General features: G+C 42.5%; 1 protein-coding gene across 3 annotated transcripts in view; it reads right to left on the reverse strand.

Moving 5' to 3' along the window:
• The window catches only part of CNTRL (centriolin), a 1,220,196-nt gene that overhangs the window by 1,092,641 nt on the left and 110,213 nt on the right, over positions 1-17,342 (reverse strand). For 2 of the 3 annotated variants that reach the window (XM_069609523.1, XM_069609522.1), the window contains exon 8: positions 8,498-8,617. In XM_069609523.1, the coding sequence (XP_069465624.1) occupies positions 8,498-8,617 (120 nt within the window). Of the gene's footprint in view, positions 1-8,497; positions 8,618-10,185; positions 10,233-17,342 lie in introns of all 3 variants that reach the window. The other variant, XM_069609524.1, reaches the window with a different exon arrangement.

Raw genomic sequence — 17,342 nt, forward strand, 5'->3', positions numbered from 1 at the left:
ATTGTAATCCAGAGAGGTGTAAAGCAGGGCTGCCCACTAGCTCCAGCCCTGTTTATCGCTTTCTTGGGGGACTACCAGATCGAAGAAAAAAAAATAAGAGCTTTCCCACCAAAAATAGGAAAAGAAATCATACCACGACTGTGGTACGCAGACAACGCCATCATTATTGACCAAACACCAATTGGGTTACAACGAAAACTAAACAACCTGGCAAATTATATGTCAACAAACCATCTGGAAATTAACACAACAAAAACTAAAGTGATGGTCTTCGAAAAAACCACAAACAAAAACACAAAGCAGTCATCCTGGCACTTGGAAAACGCCAAACTAGAAGTAGTTGACAATTCAAATACCTAGGGGTAACCTTAGACGGATCAGCAGGCGACAATGCAATACAAGATCAGTTACGGGACAAAGTCAAAAGACTTACGGCACAAATGAGACTGGTGGACAAAAAATTTGGGAAATTTTCCATTATTCCGACAATAAAATTTTACAAGGCAAAGGTTGTGCCATCCATCACCTATGGTATGGAAGCCGTGCTCAACTTACCGAACCCAATATGGCAAAAATTGGAAGGACAGGTGTGGAAGGCAGTACTAGGCCTACCGAAATCAACCTCCATGCCCGCTATTAGAAGGGAGTTGGGCCTGGTCTCGTTAGCCACATCAGTCAAGCAAAGCAAGTTGAGACTTTATAGAAAAATCATAATGGCCGATTCATTGCCAATATGCGCGGCGATAGCAGAAGAATTGAAAATGGGCACTTGCAAAGCGCTCAACAATTGGGCAGCAACAATACAAGAAACACTAAACGAAATATCATGCACAGAAGAAGATCTAAAAAAAAACCCAGACCGAGTAAAGACAAAAATCGAACTCATGGATTGGATCCACACTGTAGACACAGCGAGAGCAAATAAGCTACTCACCCACCTTCCACCGACGTTCAACAGGGTCAAAGAGCCACTGAACTACTGCAAAAAGTTCCCGAATAAAAAGATGAGAAGTACATTCTTGAAGGCAAGACTAAACCTGCTGATGACACATCAAATCCTAGCCATTAGATCATCAAAAATGGATAAAAGCTGCCGCCTATGCAAAAACAAAGAAGAAGTGGAAACACTACGACATCTGGTCCTAAGATGCCCAAAAACCAGCACAATTAGAGACAGATATATACAACCATGTCTGCAAGGGACGACGACGCTAGATGAAGAGGCGGTCTGGAATAGGCTAATATCAGGAGAAACAACGAAATGGACCATAGCGGCAGTAAAATTGATAGACCTTGCCTTCGAAAAGATTTCCAGCTCACAGGCTCATAGGAAAATAGCAGAGATGGCCGAAACAGTAAACTCGCCCACTACAAGCCAAATCCAAGAAACAATCAAATAACAGTGAAATTCGGGAGAGAGAACGCGGAAAGTAAATATGAACTCAGAACCGTCAACATCAGAAAATGACTGTCAAAAGCGCATTGGCGCATCTGTAGAAGAAGAAGGGTTCTTGTAAAAATCGTTAATTTCATTTCCGATTAAAAACAAGTAAACAAATAAATAAATAAAATCTTGGACAAAGCAGCCTAGCTGCAAGTCCAAGAATTTCTGGAAGAGAACAGTCTCCACGGCCTGTGGCAATCTGACTTCCGCCCACGTCACGGCAACGAGACGGCTCTCCTTGACCTAAAGAACCAAATGGACGATCTCAGACACAGGCAAACCTGCGCTCCTTCTGCTCCTAGATCTTTCCGCAGCCTTCGACTTGGGTTGATCACAACACTCTGTGCCGCCACCTAGCAAATGAGGCTAATTTCTCCCCTAAAGTGTGTGACTGGATCACCTCCTTTCTCCAAGAGAGGGCTATGAAAGTCTTCTCTGACTCCGCCTATGCCATCCCTAGCCACATTAAATGCGGTGTTCCACAGGGCTACTGTATCGCGCCTACGCTTTACAACCTTTTCACGAGGCCTTTGTTCAGCATCCATGACTACCTGTGCATATCGTATACCAATTATGCGGATGACACGCAGGTGCTTATCCCACTCACGTGGGACTATGATGCAGATATGAACACACTTACCACCATTTACTCCACTATCCAATCCTGGATGGCAGACAATTGGCTTTGCCTCAACAGTGAAAAAAACTGAACTTCTGCTTATAGGGTCACCCACCACTCTGGGCAACCTCGATAAGCAGTACATATCCTTTATCGTAGATAATATTCCTATCAAGGTCTCTAACAATGTTAAGACACTTGGAGTCTACTTGGACTCGGATCTGACCATGAACAGACAGGTTAATGCCATCGCCTCATCATCAGCCTATTATTCTAAAGTTCTTAACGCAGCCAGACCCTTCATATCTCGCCAGAACTGCCTTACCATTGCCAGGGCTATAATTGGATCAGGGCTGGATTACTGCAATGCCCTCCTCGTGGGAACCTCTCACACAAATTTGGCCAAACTCCAGCTGGTTCAAAACAACGCCCTCAGGGCGGCCACAGAACTTCAAAAAAAGACCACATCTCCGAAGCGAGAAGACAGGCCCACTGGCGCCAGGTCAAAGAGAGAATTGTCTTCAAAACCCTTACCCTCACTCACAAATGCCTCCATGAGCTCGCACCCACGTACCTGGCCTAGAGAATCACCAAGCACACCGCCACAAGACCTCTTAGGAAGGGCTATTGCAACATGATTCTTACACCGAAAATTAGGAGAGCCCGCGCGGGGTGTTCCATCTTTCCTACACTGGCCACCACCAATTGGAACACACTCCCTACTCATCTAAGAATGATCGAGTCCCACCAAGCTTTCCGCAAAGCCATCAAAACCAAGCTTTTTGTCTGAAAGCTAAATTTCAATGAACACCCTGTATAATTGCCTCATTGTTATCTTCCTTATGTTTGTAATGCTGATCATATTTGTACTTCCTGGAGTCTTTATCTGTAACTATGAGAGCTCTGGTCGCCCATTAACATTTCAATCAAAACCTCTTACAAATTCTTGTAACAGCGCCTCGATGCCTCCGGGCTGCAAGTGCGCTATACAAATGCAAATAAATAAATAAATTGGCTTTGGCCTATGCCTATTGAACTGAATCAAGTCCTGTAGTGAACTATAACTATTTGCACTGCCTAAGAAAGTATGTGTGATCTATTCTGCTAACTTGTGCCTTTTTGCTCCCATTGAAAGCAACTGAAATGCCATTTTGCTCCTATTTCAGGGGAGTCTAATTTGTTAAGAAACCTATTGGTTTGCTATTGAAGTGTGTTAGTGTATAATACTAAGTTGCCTCCTTCTAGTGAATGTTTTCTAAATGACTGTGTAATAAATTAATAAGTGTTTTACCAAGAAACCTTGAGTATAAGTGTCTACTTGAACCACTGCGATTGTAAGACCTCTGTGTAACCTTTTGTACTGCTCACATTCCCTCTTGAGATAAGCCTGGCTGCTCAGCTCGCTACCACAAAACTGTAGTACAGACTTACACCAAAGGTTGTTTTTTTCTTACTTACACCTGTAGTCCTAATTGTATGTGGTGGTCCCAGTGGGTACTGCATGCAATTCTGCCTAACACCTTCCAGGAAGGGGTTAACTTACTTTGCATTTGGGGTTACCAAAAGTACTTACCTGCTTCAGAATATTTGTGTGATCTCTTGTTTTGCTCTAATAACCTTTTCCTCTGACCTACTACTAAGTCTGATACTAAACGCAACAGTGATATATTAATGTCCCCAGCACCCTAACAATTGAAGTCACCTGAGGGTGTGGGTAGTGTCTGTGGGCCATCCCAAATGGGTACTTACTTGTTTAGAAAACTAAGATTGTGTATTTTGAGGTATATTTGTGTGTTGTTTTATATTGCTCCCTCCTGAGGAAGGCTTACTGTAACTGACTTAAATAAATTAATAATTGTTTAATCAAGAAACCTTGTGTGTAAGAGTTCATTTGAATACTTGTCACTGTGAACCTCCAACTCCCGTACAGCTCAATTGACCCCTTTTGAGATAAGCCTGGCTGCTCAACACGCTACCAACCTGTGTAGTACAGACTTATTCCAAAGGTTGGGTTCCTATTGCCAGGAGGTCAGGGTTGTTGTAGTGCACCCAAAGGGTACTGCATACAAGCTTGCCTAACATGGTGTCAGGGCAGTGGATTCAGAGTAGGTCTCTACAGGGATTCACAAGTAAAAAGACAAAGTTGACTCTCAGGCAACAAATTTAGAGACTGACATATGTCTTTAATAAGTTTGTTACAACTAGGAAGAGAACAGACAATCCCATGCAGGGATGGCGAGCACATGACAGAGTTGCACCAAATGTGGTCTGTTTGTAATTGGCTTTCATTATAGGAATTAGGAAATACATCTCTGGTTGTTTAAATAGGTGCTAGTGGGATAAAGGTGGAGGTATTAGTATCAGCCAGGTCACCCCATTTGAGGTACCCCACTGTTTCCGAGTGGTGGACCATGGGGGAAAGGCAAGCGCTCCAACAGCAAGCAATCAAAATGTGTTAGTCATATTAATTGTGCCCTAACCTAGTGGCGCTATGAGGTTGAAAGGTCGTATTTCTGGGTGCCTCTGATGCCACAGGTATCTTAATATTTATGTATTAGATCCACCCATAATCTGTACATAGGTCGCTGGCATTTACCTTTTTAAGTATCAAACAGTAGTATGTTAAAAAAAACAATTACAGTCACACCCATAGTGATCAACTTTATATTGTGTGCAAGTACAGTGCATCGTTGGCAACCACGCATGTGATTTGGGTCCTGTTGCTGGCAATTCAATAGGTGGAGGCTTTTCTCAAACAGTTAGCCCAAACTCAGGGTGTGCATTAAGCATCTAGCCAGGGGAGGTAGCAATTGAACACAGCCCTAACCTCTCCTTTGTTATAAAGGTAGTGTACCTAGCTAGAGTACACCCGGAAATAGAATGCTGGGGGTGGGTGGGGGTGTTGCATGAGCACAGAGGTAAGTCTGGGCATTTTTTGGGTAGTGTCACAGGCCAGGGGATCAACAGACACCTCAAAGCCAAGGTTTCAAGGGTCTTTATTATAACAGAAAACTAGGGGACAAACGGTGCCTGTGATAAATGGGTGGAATGTAGCAAATCAAAACATCCTTTCTGGACCATAGTCCGTTCCTCCAGCAATTAGGTTCTAGGTTCTACCTTCCTGGCAGTGTTCAAAAAGTCCCTCTGGGGTTTTAAGCACCCCCATTTCTTTCTTGGTCCTGACCTCTTTCTGGACAGGATGTCATTCATTAGCACCACCACTGTGCCTTGTGTCCTGATGAAACGCTAATCGTCTGACCTTCTGGGATACTGGTTAAGATTACTGGGGAAGTTGGACTGCTAAGACATTCACCTACTTGCGTTGTCGGACAATGCTCTGGCTCAGCTTCATACACCAGCTCAGTAGTCTCAGGAGAAGGGAGGCTCAAGGCCAACCCTTGCTCTCTCCTACTTCTTTCTTCTCGCCTCCTATCCTCTTTTGATCCAGTTGTCTTTCCTTTCCACCACCGTGTCCAGTCTCGTCCTTCCTTTCTCAAAGTCTCAACACAGTGTTCTGGATGCATCTTGTGCACTCAAGTCCACTCCTCTACTTTCCCACCTCTTCCTCTCAAATGACATGTTACCTTTTCTACTACTCCCTTCTCCAGACTATTCAGCTCTCTTTTTACCACATCCTGTTTTTGTTTTCTTGGCCATGCAGCCCATCATTACAGAACTTCTCTCCTCTCCCCCTCAAATCATCTTCCATGTTCTCCTCTCACCCTTTTGATGTTTTCCCTTTATTATCCTCTTTCATCAGCTTCTCTGGCACCTCCTTCTCCCTTGAGTTCCTTCATCTTCTCCTCCTTTTCCTCTCCCGAGATCCTCCACATACATGCCGTACTATCTCCCTCACATTCACCACTCCATAACTCATTCTATCTCCTCCTTCATGTCGCTCCACTACACTCCATGTCACGCCTTCTCCTTCCAACTAGTGTAGCACCCATAACTATCTTCTCCTTTTTACTGGAGAGAACTCTGATCTTGTTGAATAATCAATTGGTTATTTTCAGATGGGGCTTCAATTCCAGCACACACCATTGAACTCTGGTTTGCAGGCTAGGATGCACCACTGGGACTCATGCCCCTGTGTACGAGCTATGGAGAAGCTGCAGTCTTTTGGAAACGGGTAGAGGTTTGCAGGCCCGCGCTCGCCAGGATCACAAGCGGTCACACAGAAAAAAGGAGCCCGCAAGAGTTGCCTCTTTTCAATCCACTCTTTCATCCCATTAGTCCTCAAGTCGCAGGTGTCCATGATAGCAGATCCGCAAAGGGATGCATCCAAAGATCCAGGTGGTAAGCACAACATCCTCCATTTAGGATACGTCGTTTTTCCTCGTATCAGGCCATTTCTACATGGTGTTCGGCCTACTGATGTAATTCCTATCTGTATTAAAGGCATCTGATGCACAGGAAGGAACCTCAAATGAGGGTATCAATGGTTAGTGTGGGGAGGGGCTAAGATACATAATGCAGTGGTTTTGAGTCCCTTCCTGAATAAGGAGGCTTCCAATTTGTTATTTTATCTTTCACCAAAAGTGAAGGGCTGCAGTAGAGGGTACAAGCCACCCTAGACCTTTTCAGTTCTCCTTTACCAAACAGTGAGACCAATCCCCCCTACTCTTCCCCTGGTGCTGTCTGCTGTGGCTCACTCCCTCGGGGAGACCCATATTCAGTTTCCCCCAAATCTCCCTTTGAATACAAAGGGAGGGATTTCAAGGTGAGTAATGTTGCACTATGGCTGATAACTGACTGGGGAGTCTGGAGGAGGGATTGGAAGAGATCTCCTGTATACCTTCTTTGGGCTCTAGATCACAGAACAGAAGGTGGTAACCGGCCACCAGAGTCATCCCAATCCTATCGCACAGTGTATTATTTGTGCCCTCAACACTGCAGAAATGTGCCTGTTATGGTATTGGGATTTATGCCACTCTTTGCTGCCATTTGAATGGTCTCCAGGTGCTTGGACAGATCTGAAAGAGGTTGGTGGGCGAGTTTAGTGTGGAGAGGAAAATGCAAGATAGTTTGCTGTTGTGTTGATGCCTGCAGAGCTCTGCAGGGAGGCCTATTTCTAGGTGTTCTGTTTCAAGAGCACAGAGGCATTTGTGTCCGAAGGAGAGTGTTGTGTGCTAATGGCAGTAGGATGCATTGGCTAGTGGTATGGTATGCAAGTTGGTTTTTGAGGGGTATTGTTCCGATGTCCATTCTGAGGAATGTTCAATCGTCAAATGTGGGTTGCTTAGTTGGAATGCATATTTTGTGTTGGATTACGTCATCGAATTTGAGCGGGTTAGTGTAGGGAGAAGTCGGGCTATTGATTTATGGTGAGCTACTGATGTAAGGGGGGCTACATCTGTGGGGGAAATGGGAAGAGGAGATCTGATGCAGATTAATGTGTATGGATTCAAAAGTGTGTATATGGGGCTGATGGAGAAATGCAAGGTGGGGAGTCTATGAGGGTAAGGTGAGATTACGTTTGTATAGAGGCGGAGAGGGAGGAGAGAAGTTTGGACACCAAAGCTTACAATGACCGATGTGTAATTATTGCTAATGCTGCATGAGATCCTAATGACCAATCCAGTCGGACAGTCCCTACTGGAAATACAGCACAAGGTCAAGAATGCTCTCCCACTCCTGCTCTAAGTATTACTAATTCCTTGCCAATAGGAAATCCTCTACCTGCGCATCAGTAGTGCCAACGCTATTTCATGGCAGTTATTGCTTACGCCATGCCGGCTTGCTGTTCTAGTTCCTTTTTGTCTGCTAGTCAACAATGGAAATTCTGCTTCATGGTCCATATTACAATCCCAACGGATGGCCATTATGGCTAATACTGTGATGCAATAATTGTGGTATCCCGCCATTTAAAAGACATTTTAGTTGTGCACTTTTTCTTGACCAGAATTAAAGCAGTTATTTATATGCATGTGCTAGTAGGAAAGTGGGGTGGGAAAAAGATCTTTCAAAACACAAAGACCAGCTGTGATTGCTCTTCCCCCCCTTTACTGCCTTAAAATGGTTTGCTTGCGTGTTCAGAAACACCTATACATTTTCTCGCAATGGGAGAAGAACTTCCAAGTGCGCCATCGTTTGTGGGAAACCTTTTGTTTGCCAAAAGATCATGCAGGGCTCATTACATACAGTTGTTTTTCTTCGTTGTCTGCAAACAACAGTGTATTTGTTCTATCCACATAGAAGGGCTTTGAACCTATAATTCATGCATACGAGCTTCCTTGCATTACATACACCTCTTAGCAAAGATCAAGCGTTCACATCACCACTCCATCATTTTGTCCAGATCGAGTGTTTAGCTTCCATTCAGTACCAATAGGTAGAAAAAGTGAACAGAAGTCAGTCACACATGGAGAAATGCAGAATAGTGTTTTTAGGGAGTACAACAAACAAAAGATGTACTATTTGTAAACAGTTACCTCTGAATTATAATACCCAAGTGGTTCAAACTTGGCATCAATCTTGTAGAAAGCCAGTTCCTGCTCCAGCTCATACTGTTTTTGGCAGGCTCGAGTCAACTCCAGGGTCTTCTGCTTGAGCTAAAAGTACAATTTGTTCAGACAAAATTTGATAATTCACAGCAAATGTGCACAATGAAAATAAACATAACTTAACAAAACAACTCACAACGTTTACAATGCTACAGGATTACAACACCTAATACAGGTTGAGATATTTCAAACACCACCAAAACTGAACAAATGACAAAGCAACATTTTGGAAACTTCAAACACATATGCATTGCAGTATAAGCACAACACAACTGATCACATGACAGCTCCAGGAAACTGCACTCCAAACTGTAAACACAAACCTAAATGCAAGTATGTGGACTATTGTTAATACCAAAAAAAGATTATTAAAAAAAATCAAATTGGAATTTTGGAATTTACAAATGTTTATTATATATATATATATATATATATATATATATACACATATATACATACATACACACACACACACACTTATAGGTCTATGTTGTAACAGAAAACTATACAATTCGTCCACATGGTAACTTTCTCATAACGTTAAAAGGAAAGAACACTTTCCTAAATGTAACAAACTAAAATGTCCATCAACTCTCAGAATCTATACCACTGAAGCAACGTCTTCTCTCTATCACACAAGAGCCCTTTTCACTGAATATGAAATAGTTGGCCTGTATCCAGACTACAGTGTCATGTGCTATGAATGGATGTGAAAGTCTAAAAAAAAAAACAACTGCTACTACCTGAACAAGCAGCTGCATTTAGAAAGACAACTTACAAAATCAATGATGGGACTTTTTCCAAGACAAATTGTAATTGTATTGTCTGCCTGGGGATGATTATATTAATAGCAAGTCCCCTTATGTACTAGGGATTAAATTAAACCTAAACCGGTCAGATTCAGCACATTTTTACAATTTAAAACATTGCAACAACAGAATACCTTATACATGTTCTTACCCAATCTGAATTGGTTCCCATGTAATAAACCTGGAAACCAAAACACACAAAACATGCAAAACTTGAAGCTGCAGCATTATCCGAGTAAGCTGGTTCAGATAAGCTAAATGCTAGGTTCCAACCCATGTGGCGCAACACTCAACATCACTTCTCACCCTTTGCTGTACCAATCCCCATAAGACACTAACCACATGCACGCTTGATTTATCCTCTGAACATCAAACCATAGTCACTCCTATGAAACGCGTACACATTACACTGGAACCATAACACACACACCTCTGGTTCATGAACACATTAGTAATGTTTCAGCAGAGCCTAAACCATGATCAAACGGGTGCACATTTTGATTCCCTGTGAAAAGCATATCATGTGATCTTTACCAACTTTGCATGAATACCTGAAACACAGCACAGCTCCACCGGGGAACAAAAGGCATGACTAATTGAGAGAAAAAAGGCAAACAGGAGAAAGAAAGGAAAAAACTGAAAGAAAGGTTTTCAAGTCAAAACACAGAAACATGCAGAACAAGTGGCATGGCTGATAAAGAAAAATGGAAAACAATACTTCAGAGTGGAACTACTCTTAAAAATCAACCCATGCAAGTTTCAACATCACTCTTCGTGCAATTAAATCAGCGGCTAATCAGAGACTACCTTGAGCGACTCAGCAGGAAGCGTACTCTGAAAAACCATGACATCAGCTAGAAGGAGAGAGAAGCGAGCAAAGGACAGTCATTGGCAAATCAACAGTGGATTAAGTTTGACAGTAACATTTGCTGCTAAAGACTGGTTATACTGATGACTGCTGACATCTGCCATGCAAACATGTACTGGGGTTCCCCACAGGTGGTTTCGCAGGACTAGTTTAACTAGTTGGAAACGTGCAGATCTCAAATCAGCGTTTAATAAGATGTCCGCTCCAAAAATCTGTTTGTAGGAACATGGCATCCAACAGGGCACTCCCAGGAGAGGAATGGGATTCGTTTTGAAATCGAAAAAAGATCAGTTTTACAAGCATGCTTAATATGCACTGCTCGTTACTTGTGTATTTGTCCACAGAGGGGGTAATGAAGGTTTCATGTTTATTTTTGTTTTTTAAAGCGGGGGCAACTACTACAAGGGTGAAATGTACATTTGTTTCATTAGTTGAGACATCTCGATGCATCCTTCAATGGAAGGCAGTTTAGTTACAGTGCTTACTTAGCAGTGGGAGCCCTCTGAACACATGGGTCAAAGACGACCAAAACCATCTGCCAATCACAGTTGCAAAGACGGTCTCACTGGAACCCGGTAGGTTCAGTAGTGCCTTAAGTTAACAAATACAGGTAATGGAGATAGTTATGTAAAGCTGCTGATTCAGTTGCCCCAAGTACTAGGGCGAAAAAAGGTTCACATGGGATCACCTTTGAAACAAAATAGAAACAGAGTGGTTAACAAAGATGCAAAGCATTTAACCCTTTAACTGCCCTTAGGAGGCATGTATACTTCTAAAATGAGATTTCCTCTAAACATCCTGATAGATAAAAGTGTGTCAAAGAAACCAGGCACAGTGTTTCAGATGGCACGCAAAAGGATTTGGGTACTATAGAGAGTTGGGTAAATGTACCACCTTTAAAGTGCTTACAGCGACCACCTTTCATCACTGATAAATGGATTGGTTCATTCAGATGTTAGAGCCTTTTACAAAGTGCCATTTTGTTCACCAGAAAGAAAATCGGCTCACCTTTAACAAATGCAAACATTTGTAAGCTATGTAACCATCAGTACACTGTCAATTTAGCAGCAACACTTGACTTAATCGTGTTGTGACAAAAATAAAAGGATAGGTAAGGAAATACAAAGAAATATTAGCAGGTCAAAATATAAATCATACATTGCATACCAAAAATGACACGTGCCCTTGCAATAAACTATTGCGCCATATTGCGCCATTATAGTTAACTGGCTGACCAAACCTTCAATGGTTGTAATGTTAGGCAACACTGATATCGTGGCAACTTGGCGTTTGCATGGTTCTAAAAAATTTAAATCTTTGAGGAGATGGGGTACCTGCTAGTTTTTCAAGGGGCTGGTTACAGGCAATCCAACTACGTTTTTTTTTCTCCAAGACCTTTAAATTAAATCCTAATCGCGACACTAGATGACCAGAGTGGCCAAGCATATTAATTATTTCTTTGATCCCTCATCAGGATAGAAAACCAGTGTTATAGATAACTAACTTGCTCTTAATCAGCCATTAAATATAAACAACAATACACTGAAATGTCAGACAAATATCCACTGGTAGATGCAAACACATCATGGTGTGTAAAACAGATCGCAGTACGTATAAGGCGTGCATTTAATTTAATGTGGTGGTGCAAATGAAATAGTCACATTTATTTTACCATCTCGGTAACAGTCTACTCAGACATGGGGTATTTATCTAGAACTGTTAAAAAATACATTTTAGGAGCAAAATAATCTTTAAATGATGCACTGTAGGTTATGTTTTTTAGGAATGCCATTACTGAGCAGGGCAGGAACGCGGATGATCAGCCTGCGCCGCAAAAGCCACAATTAACAAAAACTCTTGGTTTTTGTATTTTTATTACCACTGAGGGTGGGTGAACCAATCAATGAGTCTGGTCAGAACACAGGCTCTATCTGCACACATTTTTATAATTTAAAAACAAAGCCACTTATCTTTCTCACGTTGCTCCCTTTCCTTCGCCACCTCGCTTCCGCTGCTCATTACCAGAGCTGCCATGAAAAGAGAAAAGGGGCTCAATCTTGAGCTCCTTTTCCATTTTTCATGGTGGCCACTTTAAATTGAGATTCTTTTTTCATTACAGAAAGCACACTCCAAGGTGAGTTTTCTTAAACTAAAACATCGCTATTAGCCTTGAGAGTTTATCGCAAGATTACCCACAACTATGCCGATTATTATCCAGCGGATTAGAATGCTCAACAGCGCCCCAATAAGGCAGAGTTGCTCATCTTTACCATGCAAAAGGGGTTTCCTGCCCACCCCCCGCCTGTATTCAAACCCATGACCTGTGGATTGCACAGAAGCTGCAACAGATGTATTAATCCACAACCCCTCTCAGTGGCTCGGATCGTAGCTGGACTACTGTGCTGCTCCTGCTCCAACATCCCACAGATTTTGCTAAATATAAATTGAAAGAGTGGGTTTTACTTTCTTCATTTCAGAAGTAAAAAACAAGGAACCTCTGGATCTAGGTGGACCCGGACATGGTCTCGGAGATCTACCCTGTTTGCATGTGGTGCATTACAAAACTCTGAATAAGTCTGCACTGGGAATGTACCTTCCATGAACCTACACAGGGTTGTACATTCAAACACGCCCGAAGTGCAGACAAGGGATTAGGTGGGCAGAGACCAGAGTATGCATGCATGCATGCATGCATACGTCCAATGTGTCTGGCTTTTTTCTTTTAAACTGCAAAATCCCTTTGTCTACTGGATTATTAAACTATACTTTGTACCGCTTGCCGGTAGTCAATGCGCGAGGTCAGGATTTGCCTGTGCATGCAGTCTGACCTCTTTCTTTATCATAGTGTATCTATAATACACAATGCTGGGCCATGTATAAAAAGCTACCAGCACTTGGCAGAACACTTTGTACGGACAGTACCAGCACTCCCCGACCTAGCCTGTTCTACTTTTAAGTACCCAGGATTGCATTTTGCATTTGCTGCCTCGCTACAATACATTTAATGGTACAATGCAAGAACTTCTCAACTGGGCTGAAATTCCGTTTTACTAAGACGGTAATGCCACCTGCCTCCACTCACTGTTGCTGTGTTTATGAGCAGCGCAGTCACTTCTCAGCATATTAGACCCATCAACAGGAATATGCACTTTCAAGCAATGATTCACTTGTCATGCTCGGCAGGGGACCACATCAATGATTTTTTTGTATCTGTTAGTGAATTTTCAAGCAATAAAAGGTGAACATGAGGTCCAATGTTTGGCAAACACTGAACAAGCAAAGCAGATAAAAGCTAACTGATGCAGAGCAGCGAGCATTTGCATCTCTGGGCACAAGTAATACGACTTGTGTTATGGCGCTGTCTTCATTTAAAAATGCATTGGTGTCATTCCCTCATACTGATATGATGTTCACATACTAATCACCATATCTGCTATGAATTATTATGTGCTCAAATGTCAGGGTATCCCAAAAGATGCAGAATATTTGGGGTTTAAAAAGAAATCCATGATTGTTGAATGGATAGCACGATAGACATGGGTTACATCAATTTAACCCAACACGGTGCCCTCCCAATATGGCTCACTGGCGGTGGTTTAGATAAAATATGCTTAAAAATGTTCTTTTTATGGCTCCTACTGCTAACACACTTAGGCGCACGTTTGGATATATGTTTATACACACACAATATGAAGAGGACAGGACGCTGATCACATCAGCCCATATGTGAGTTTGTCCTCGTTAAGACAAAAAACCCACAAATTCACCCACACGGTACACAGTAAAAATACCACGTGTGCATAATAATTGTACAAAGCCGTTGGATTCCCTTGGAGAATGCCGATGTGAGGGTCACAGGGGCTACTGTTCCTGTGATCGTGCAGACATACACTACTATGGAATTTTAAATTAGACGCAACTAGAATGCGTGTGATAGAAGAATGGGGTTTACTAACAGTGGAACGTTTCTAATACAGATCTAACCGGTGTGGAGGGATTCCGTGAACCCTACACAAGAGCATCCTGGCTCTATTTTGAACTTTTTGGGTGAACACAGAGGCCGCCGCCCAGAGTACATTGCCTGCAACGCACAGGTAGGCACAAAATGGGACATCAGATACCCTATACAGGTCAGGTATATGGACAACATGTTCTATATTCATTCACAGAAACCAGTCTCGCTCACATTGTACATGTATATGTTGGACCAATTTTTGTTTTAGGGTGCTAACTTTTTTTGTGTCTAGAAAGTCGAATATTTTCAGAATGTTGTCACACTAAATATGTTGAATTGTCTAAATGTTGTCTGTGAAATGTGTATAATATATCAATCGTTTTAACTTGTTATTACATAATAATTTTTTTGAATAAATAGCTATGAGTAATCAGAGGATATAGTAAGAAGCGCAGTATGTATGACATGAAGGCAAGGCCTTGATGGTATGCAGTAATTTTAACAAAAATAAAATACTGAATGCAGTGATAACAAAAAATGTCAAAAATATATATATAAATGCAGCATCGGGTTAAAGGGTTAAAAAGGTGTGAGGGGTTTCGGGTGGGGTTGAAACCATGGGGAAAAGCAGGGTTTGAAGGGACAGGCACCTATTTTTTTTTTTTAAACATTGTTTATTCATTATTTTTATATTCATTTAAATCACATAAAACTGGCCTTAATCATCTTTTTTGTATATGTATTTCTTTAGTGACCTCGTGTCTCAGTGAAATGGGAACACATCTTGCCTTTGCAAAAACAGGCACAGACCCTTTTTTTAATTTGATCATGTGACATTTACCCTTCAGACATCCAAACTCTTCTCTGTATAGATCCTTAGTGGAATCTTCTGGAGCGGACATGGTTGCAACACAACCCGGAACCTTTGGGTTGAATGTTAATCCCATGTCACTTTGCTGAAACCAGCCTAATAGGCACCCCCCTTTGTCAGAGACATATACTTTATTTCTTGTGGATTTACCTCTGCACTTTAGTATAGCATAAAAGCATCATGGCATTGTAATTTTGGATCTGCCATAAGCACTTGCTTTGATGTGTGATGGGCTCAGACTGACATTGACACATTTAGATTGCCAAGTGTCTGTTTATAATTGTATATTCAGAGCCAGAGTCAATGAGCATTTTGACAGGGGTCTCATTAAGCAAAACTATGGAGTATAGTTTTTCATCAGTGTTACCAGCAACATTACATACAGACCGTGTGATGCCTGAGGACTCTTCTTCTGATGAAGGACCTTCAGAAGCTTCATGCTCTGTGTTACCATTGATTTCTTGGGCCACCTTTTTATTAGGGCTGTGGCAATATTTGGTCAAGTGCCCTATTCTTCCACATTTCCCGCACTGTGAGTTAAGTGCGGGGCAAGAGGTATTGTTAGCCAGATGTGAGGAGCTGCTACACCTGTAACACCTCGATGGAAGAAGGTTTGGAACTAGTGGGTTTTTTCTCATCAGGCTTGGTGGAAGTTTTCTTCTTTTTGACACGTTTTTTATGTTCGGGGGGGGAGAAGTGGTGCAAATCTTTAGTTTCTAGCTGCTTGACACATGCCATCATATGTTTAATTCTTTGGCAATGTGTAGAGCTTCTTCTAAAGATGGATCACTCTTTGCACATATTTCATCCCTTATTTTAAGTTCCTTAAGCATGAATTGGTCACGTAATAGCTCATCAGAGGAGCCAAAATTGCATTGCAAGTATTAGCTATTTCTCTAAGGGCTGTAATGAAGGATTCAATGGACTCATCTTGTGCATGTTCTTGACTGCCTAAGTGGTACTGTTGCAATACTATGCTCATGCATTTGTCATAATGTTTACCAAGCTTATTTAGTATTATCTCATAGTAGTGGGAATGTCTGACCCTTGCCAGCAGCGTGGGTAACAGAAGAAGGCAGGGAGGTTCTTCAATATTCTTCTGCCCTCGTATCCCAAACGATGCATGAGGAGGGGTCTGCGCCTTTCCATGTTAAAATGTTGGCCATGAATGGCCGTAACGTAAGCTAATAAATCATCCCTTCATGTCTCCCAAGGTATTGTGGGCTCACCAGAGTTTGGAAGAAAGTGGGGCAGTAGGCTTGTAATGTTAGCTGGATGCGAAGGTCTTGGCAAGCGAGATTTTGCTTAGGGTATGGTATCCAACTTAGTCAACAAATTTGCCAGAAAGATTTTGATGGAGTATGTAGTGAAGACCTATGACAAATAAGGCAGCAAAATGTATCAGAGAGCCTAAAGCCAATGAGTGAAGGTGAAACAAATAACACAGCTCCTACCAGGTATCATATACAGCGGTACTGAATAATTGAAGGGACAGGGAACACAGTCCACATAGATACCAATGTCATCAGGGTGATGATGATGCTTCCAGTAATGAAAACTGGTATCGTATCTAGAAGTATCTACTCACAGCATAAACATAAATGAGGAGAATATTGAAGATAGGGATTGCAGAGTTATTAGAGAGCAGTGAGCAGGGGTTGAGTGAATAGAACAGCAGAAAAGCGTCCAGACAGTGTGTTCTTACCATCAGGCTTGAACAGGAGACAGGCCAGGAGGGCACACAGTAGTCTGAGCCGGGATCTGGTGTTTTATGGGGTTTGGAAGAAAGTGGGAGCAGCAATGCGAGCAGCACTGTTGTGGCGAAGAAAATGAAGAAAGGCAGAAGTGGCAAGCTGGGTGGCAGTAATGCAGTCTGGTTGGCAGCATAGACGCACCCTGGCGTTCCGGCGGTCAGGTGACAAGGGGATCAGAGGGGTTTTTTCTCAGAGAGGATGCGGGAGGTGGCAGCGGCAGGAGGCAGCGGCTGGATAGGCGGCCGCCAAAAGGGGTTTGGAGGAAACTGGGGTGGGCGGGAGCAAGTGGCACGCTTGGTCACTGTGAAAGGCAAGGAACGGACGACCCCGCAAATGCTGCCGAACACCCTTGTAGGTGGAATAGGAAGCAGGAAACACTGGAAGAAACGCTACGCAGGCACTGCACGCAGCAGCAGCAGAGCGGAGCGGAGCGGATGAGCATGCAAATGGTTGTAGGAGCACCGTAGCTTGCAGACTGTGGATGATGCACTTGAGCAACACTGAAGGCAAATAACA

The sequence above is a fragment of the Ambystoma mexicanum genome, chromosome 8, assembly GCF_040938575.1.
Source record: "Ambystoma mexicanum isolate Mex_15411 chromosome 8, UKY_AmexF1_1, whole genome shotgun sequence".
NCBI lineage: Eukaryota > Metazoa > Chordata > Amphibia > Caudata > Ambystomatidae > Ambystoma > Ambystoma mexicanum.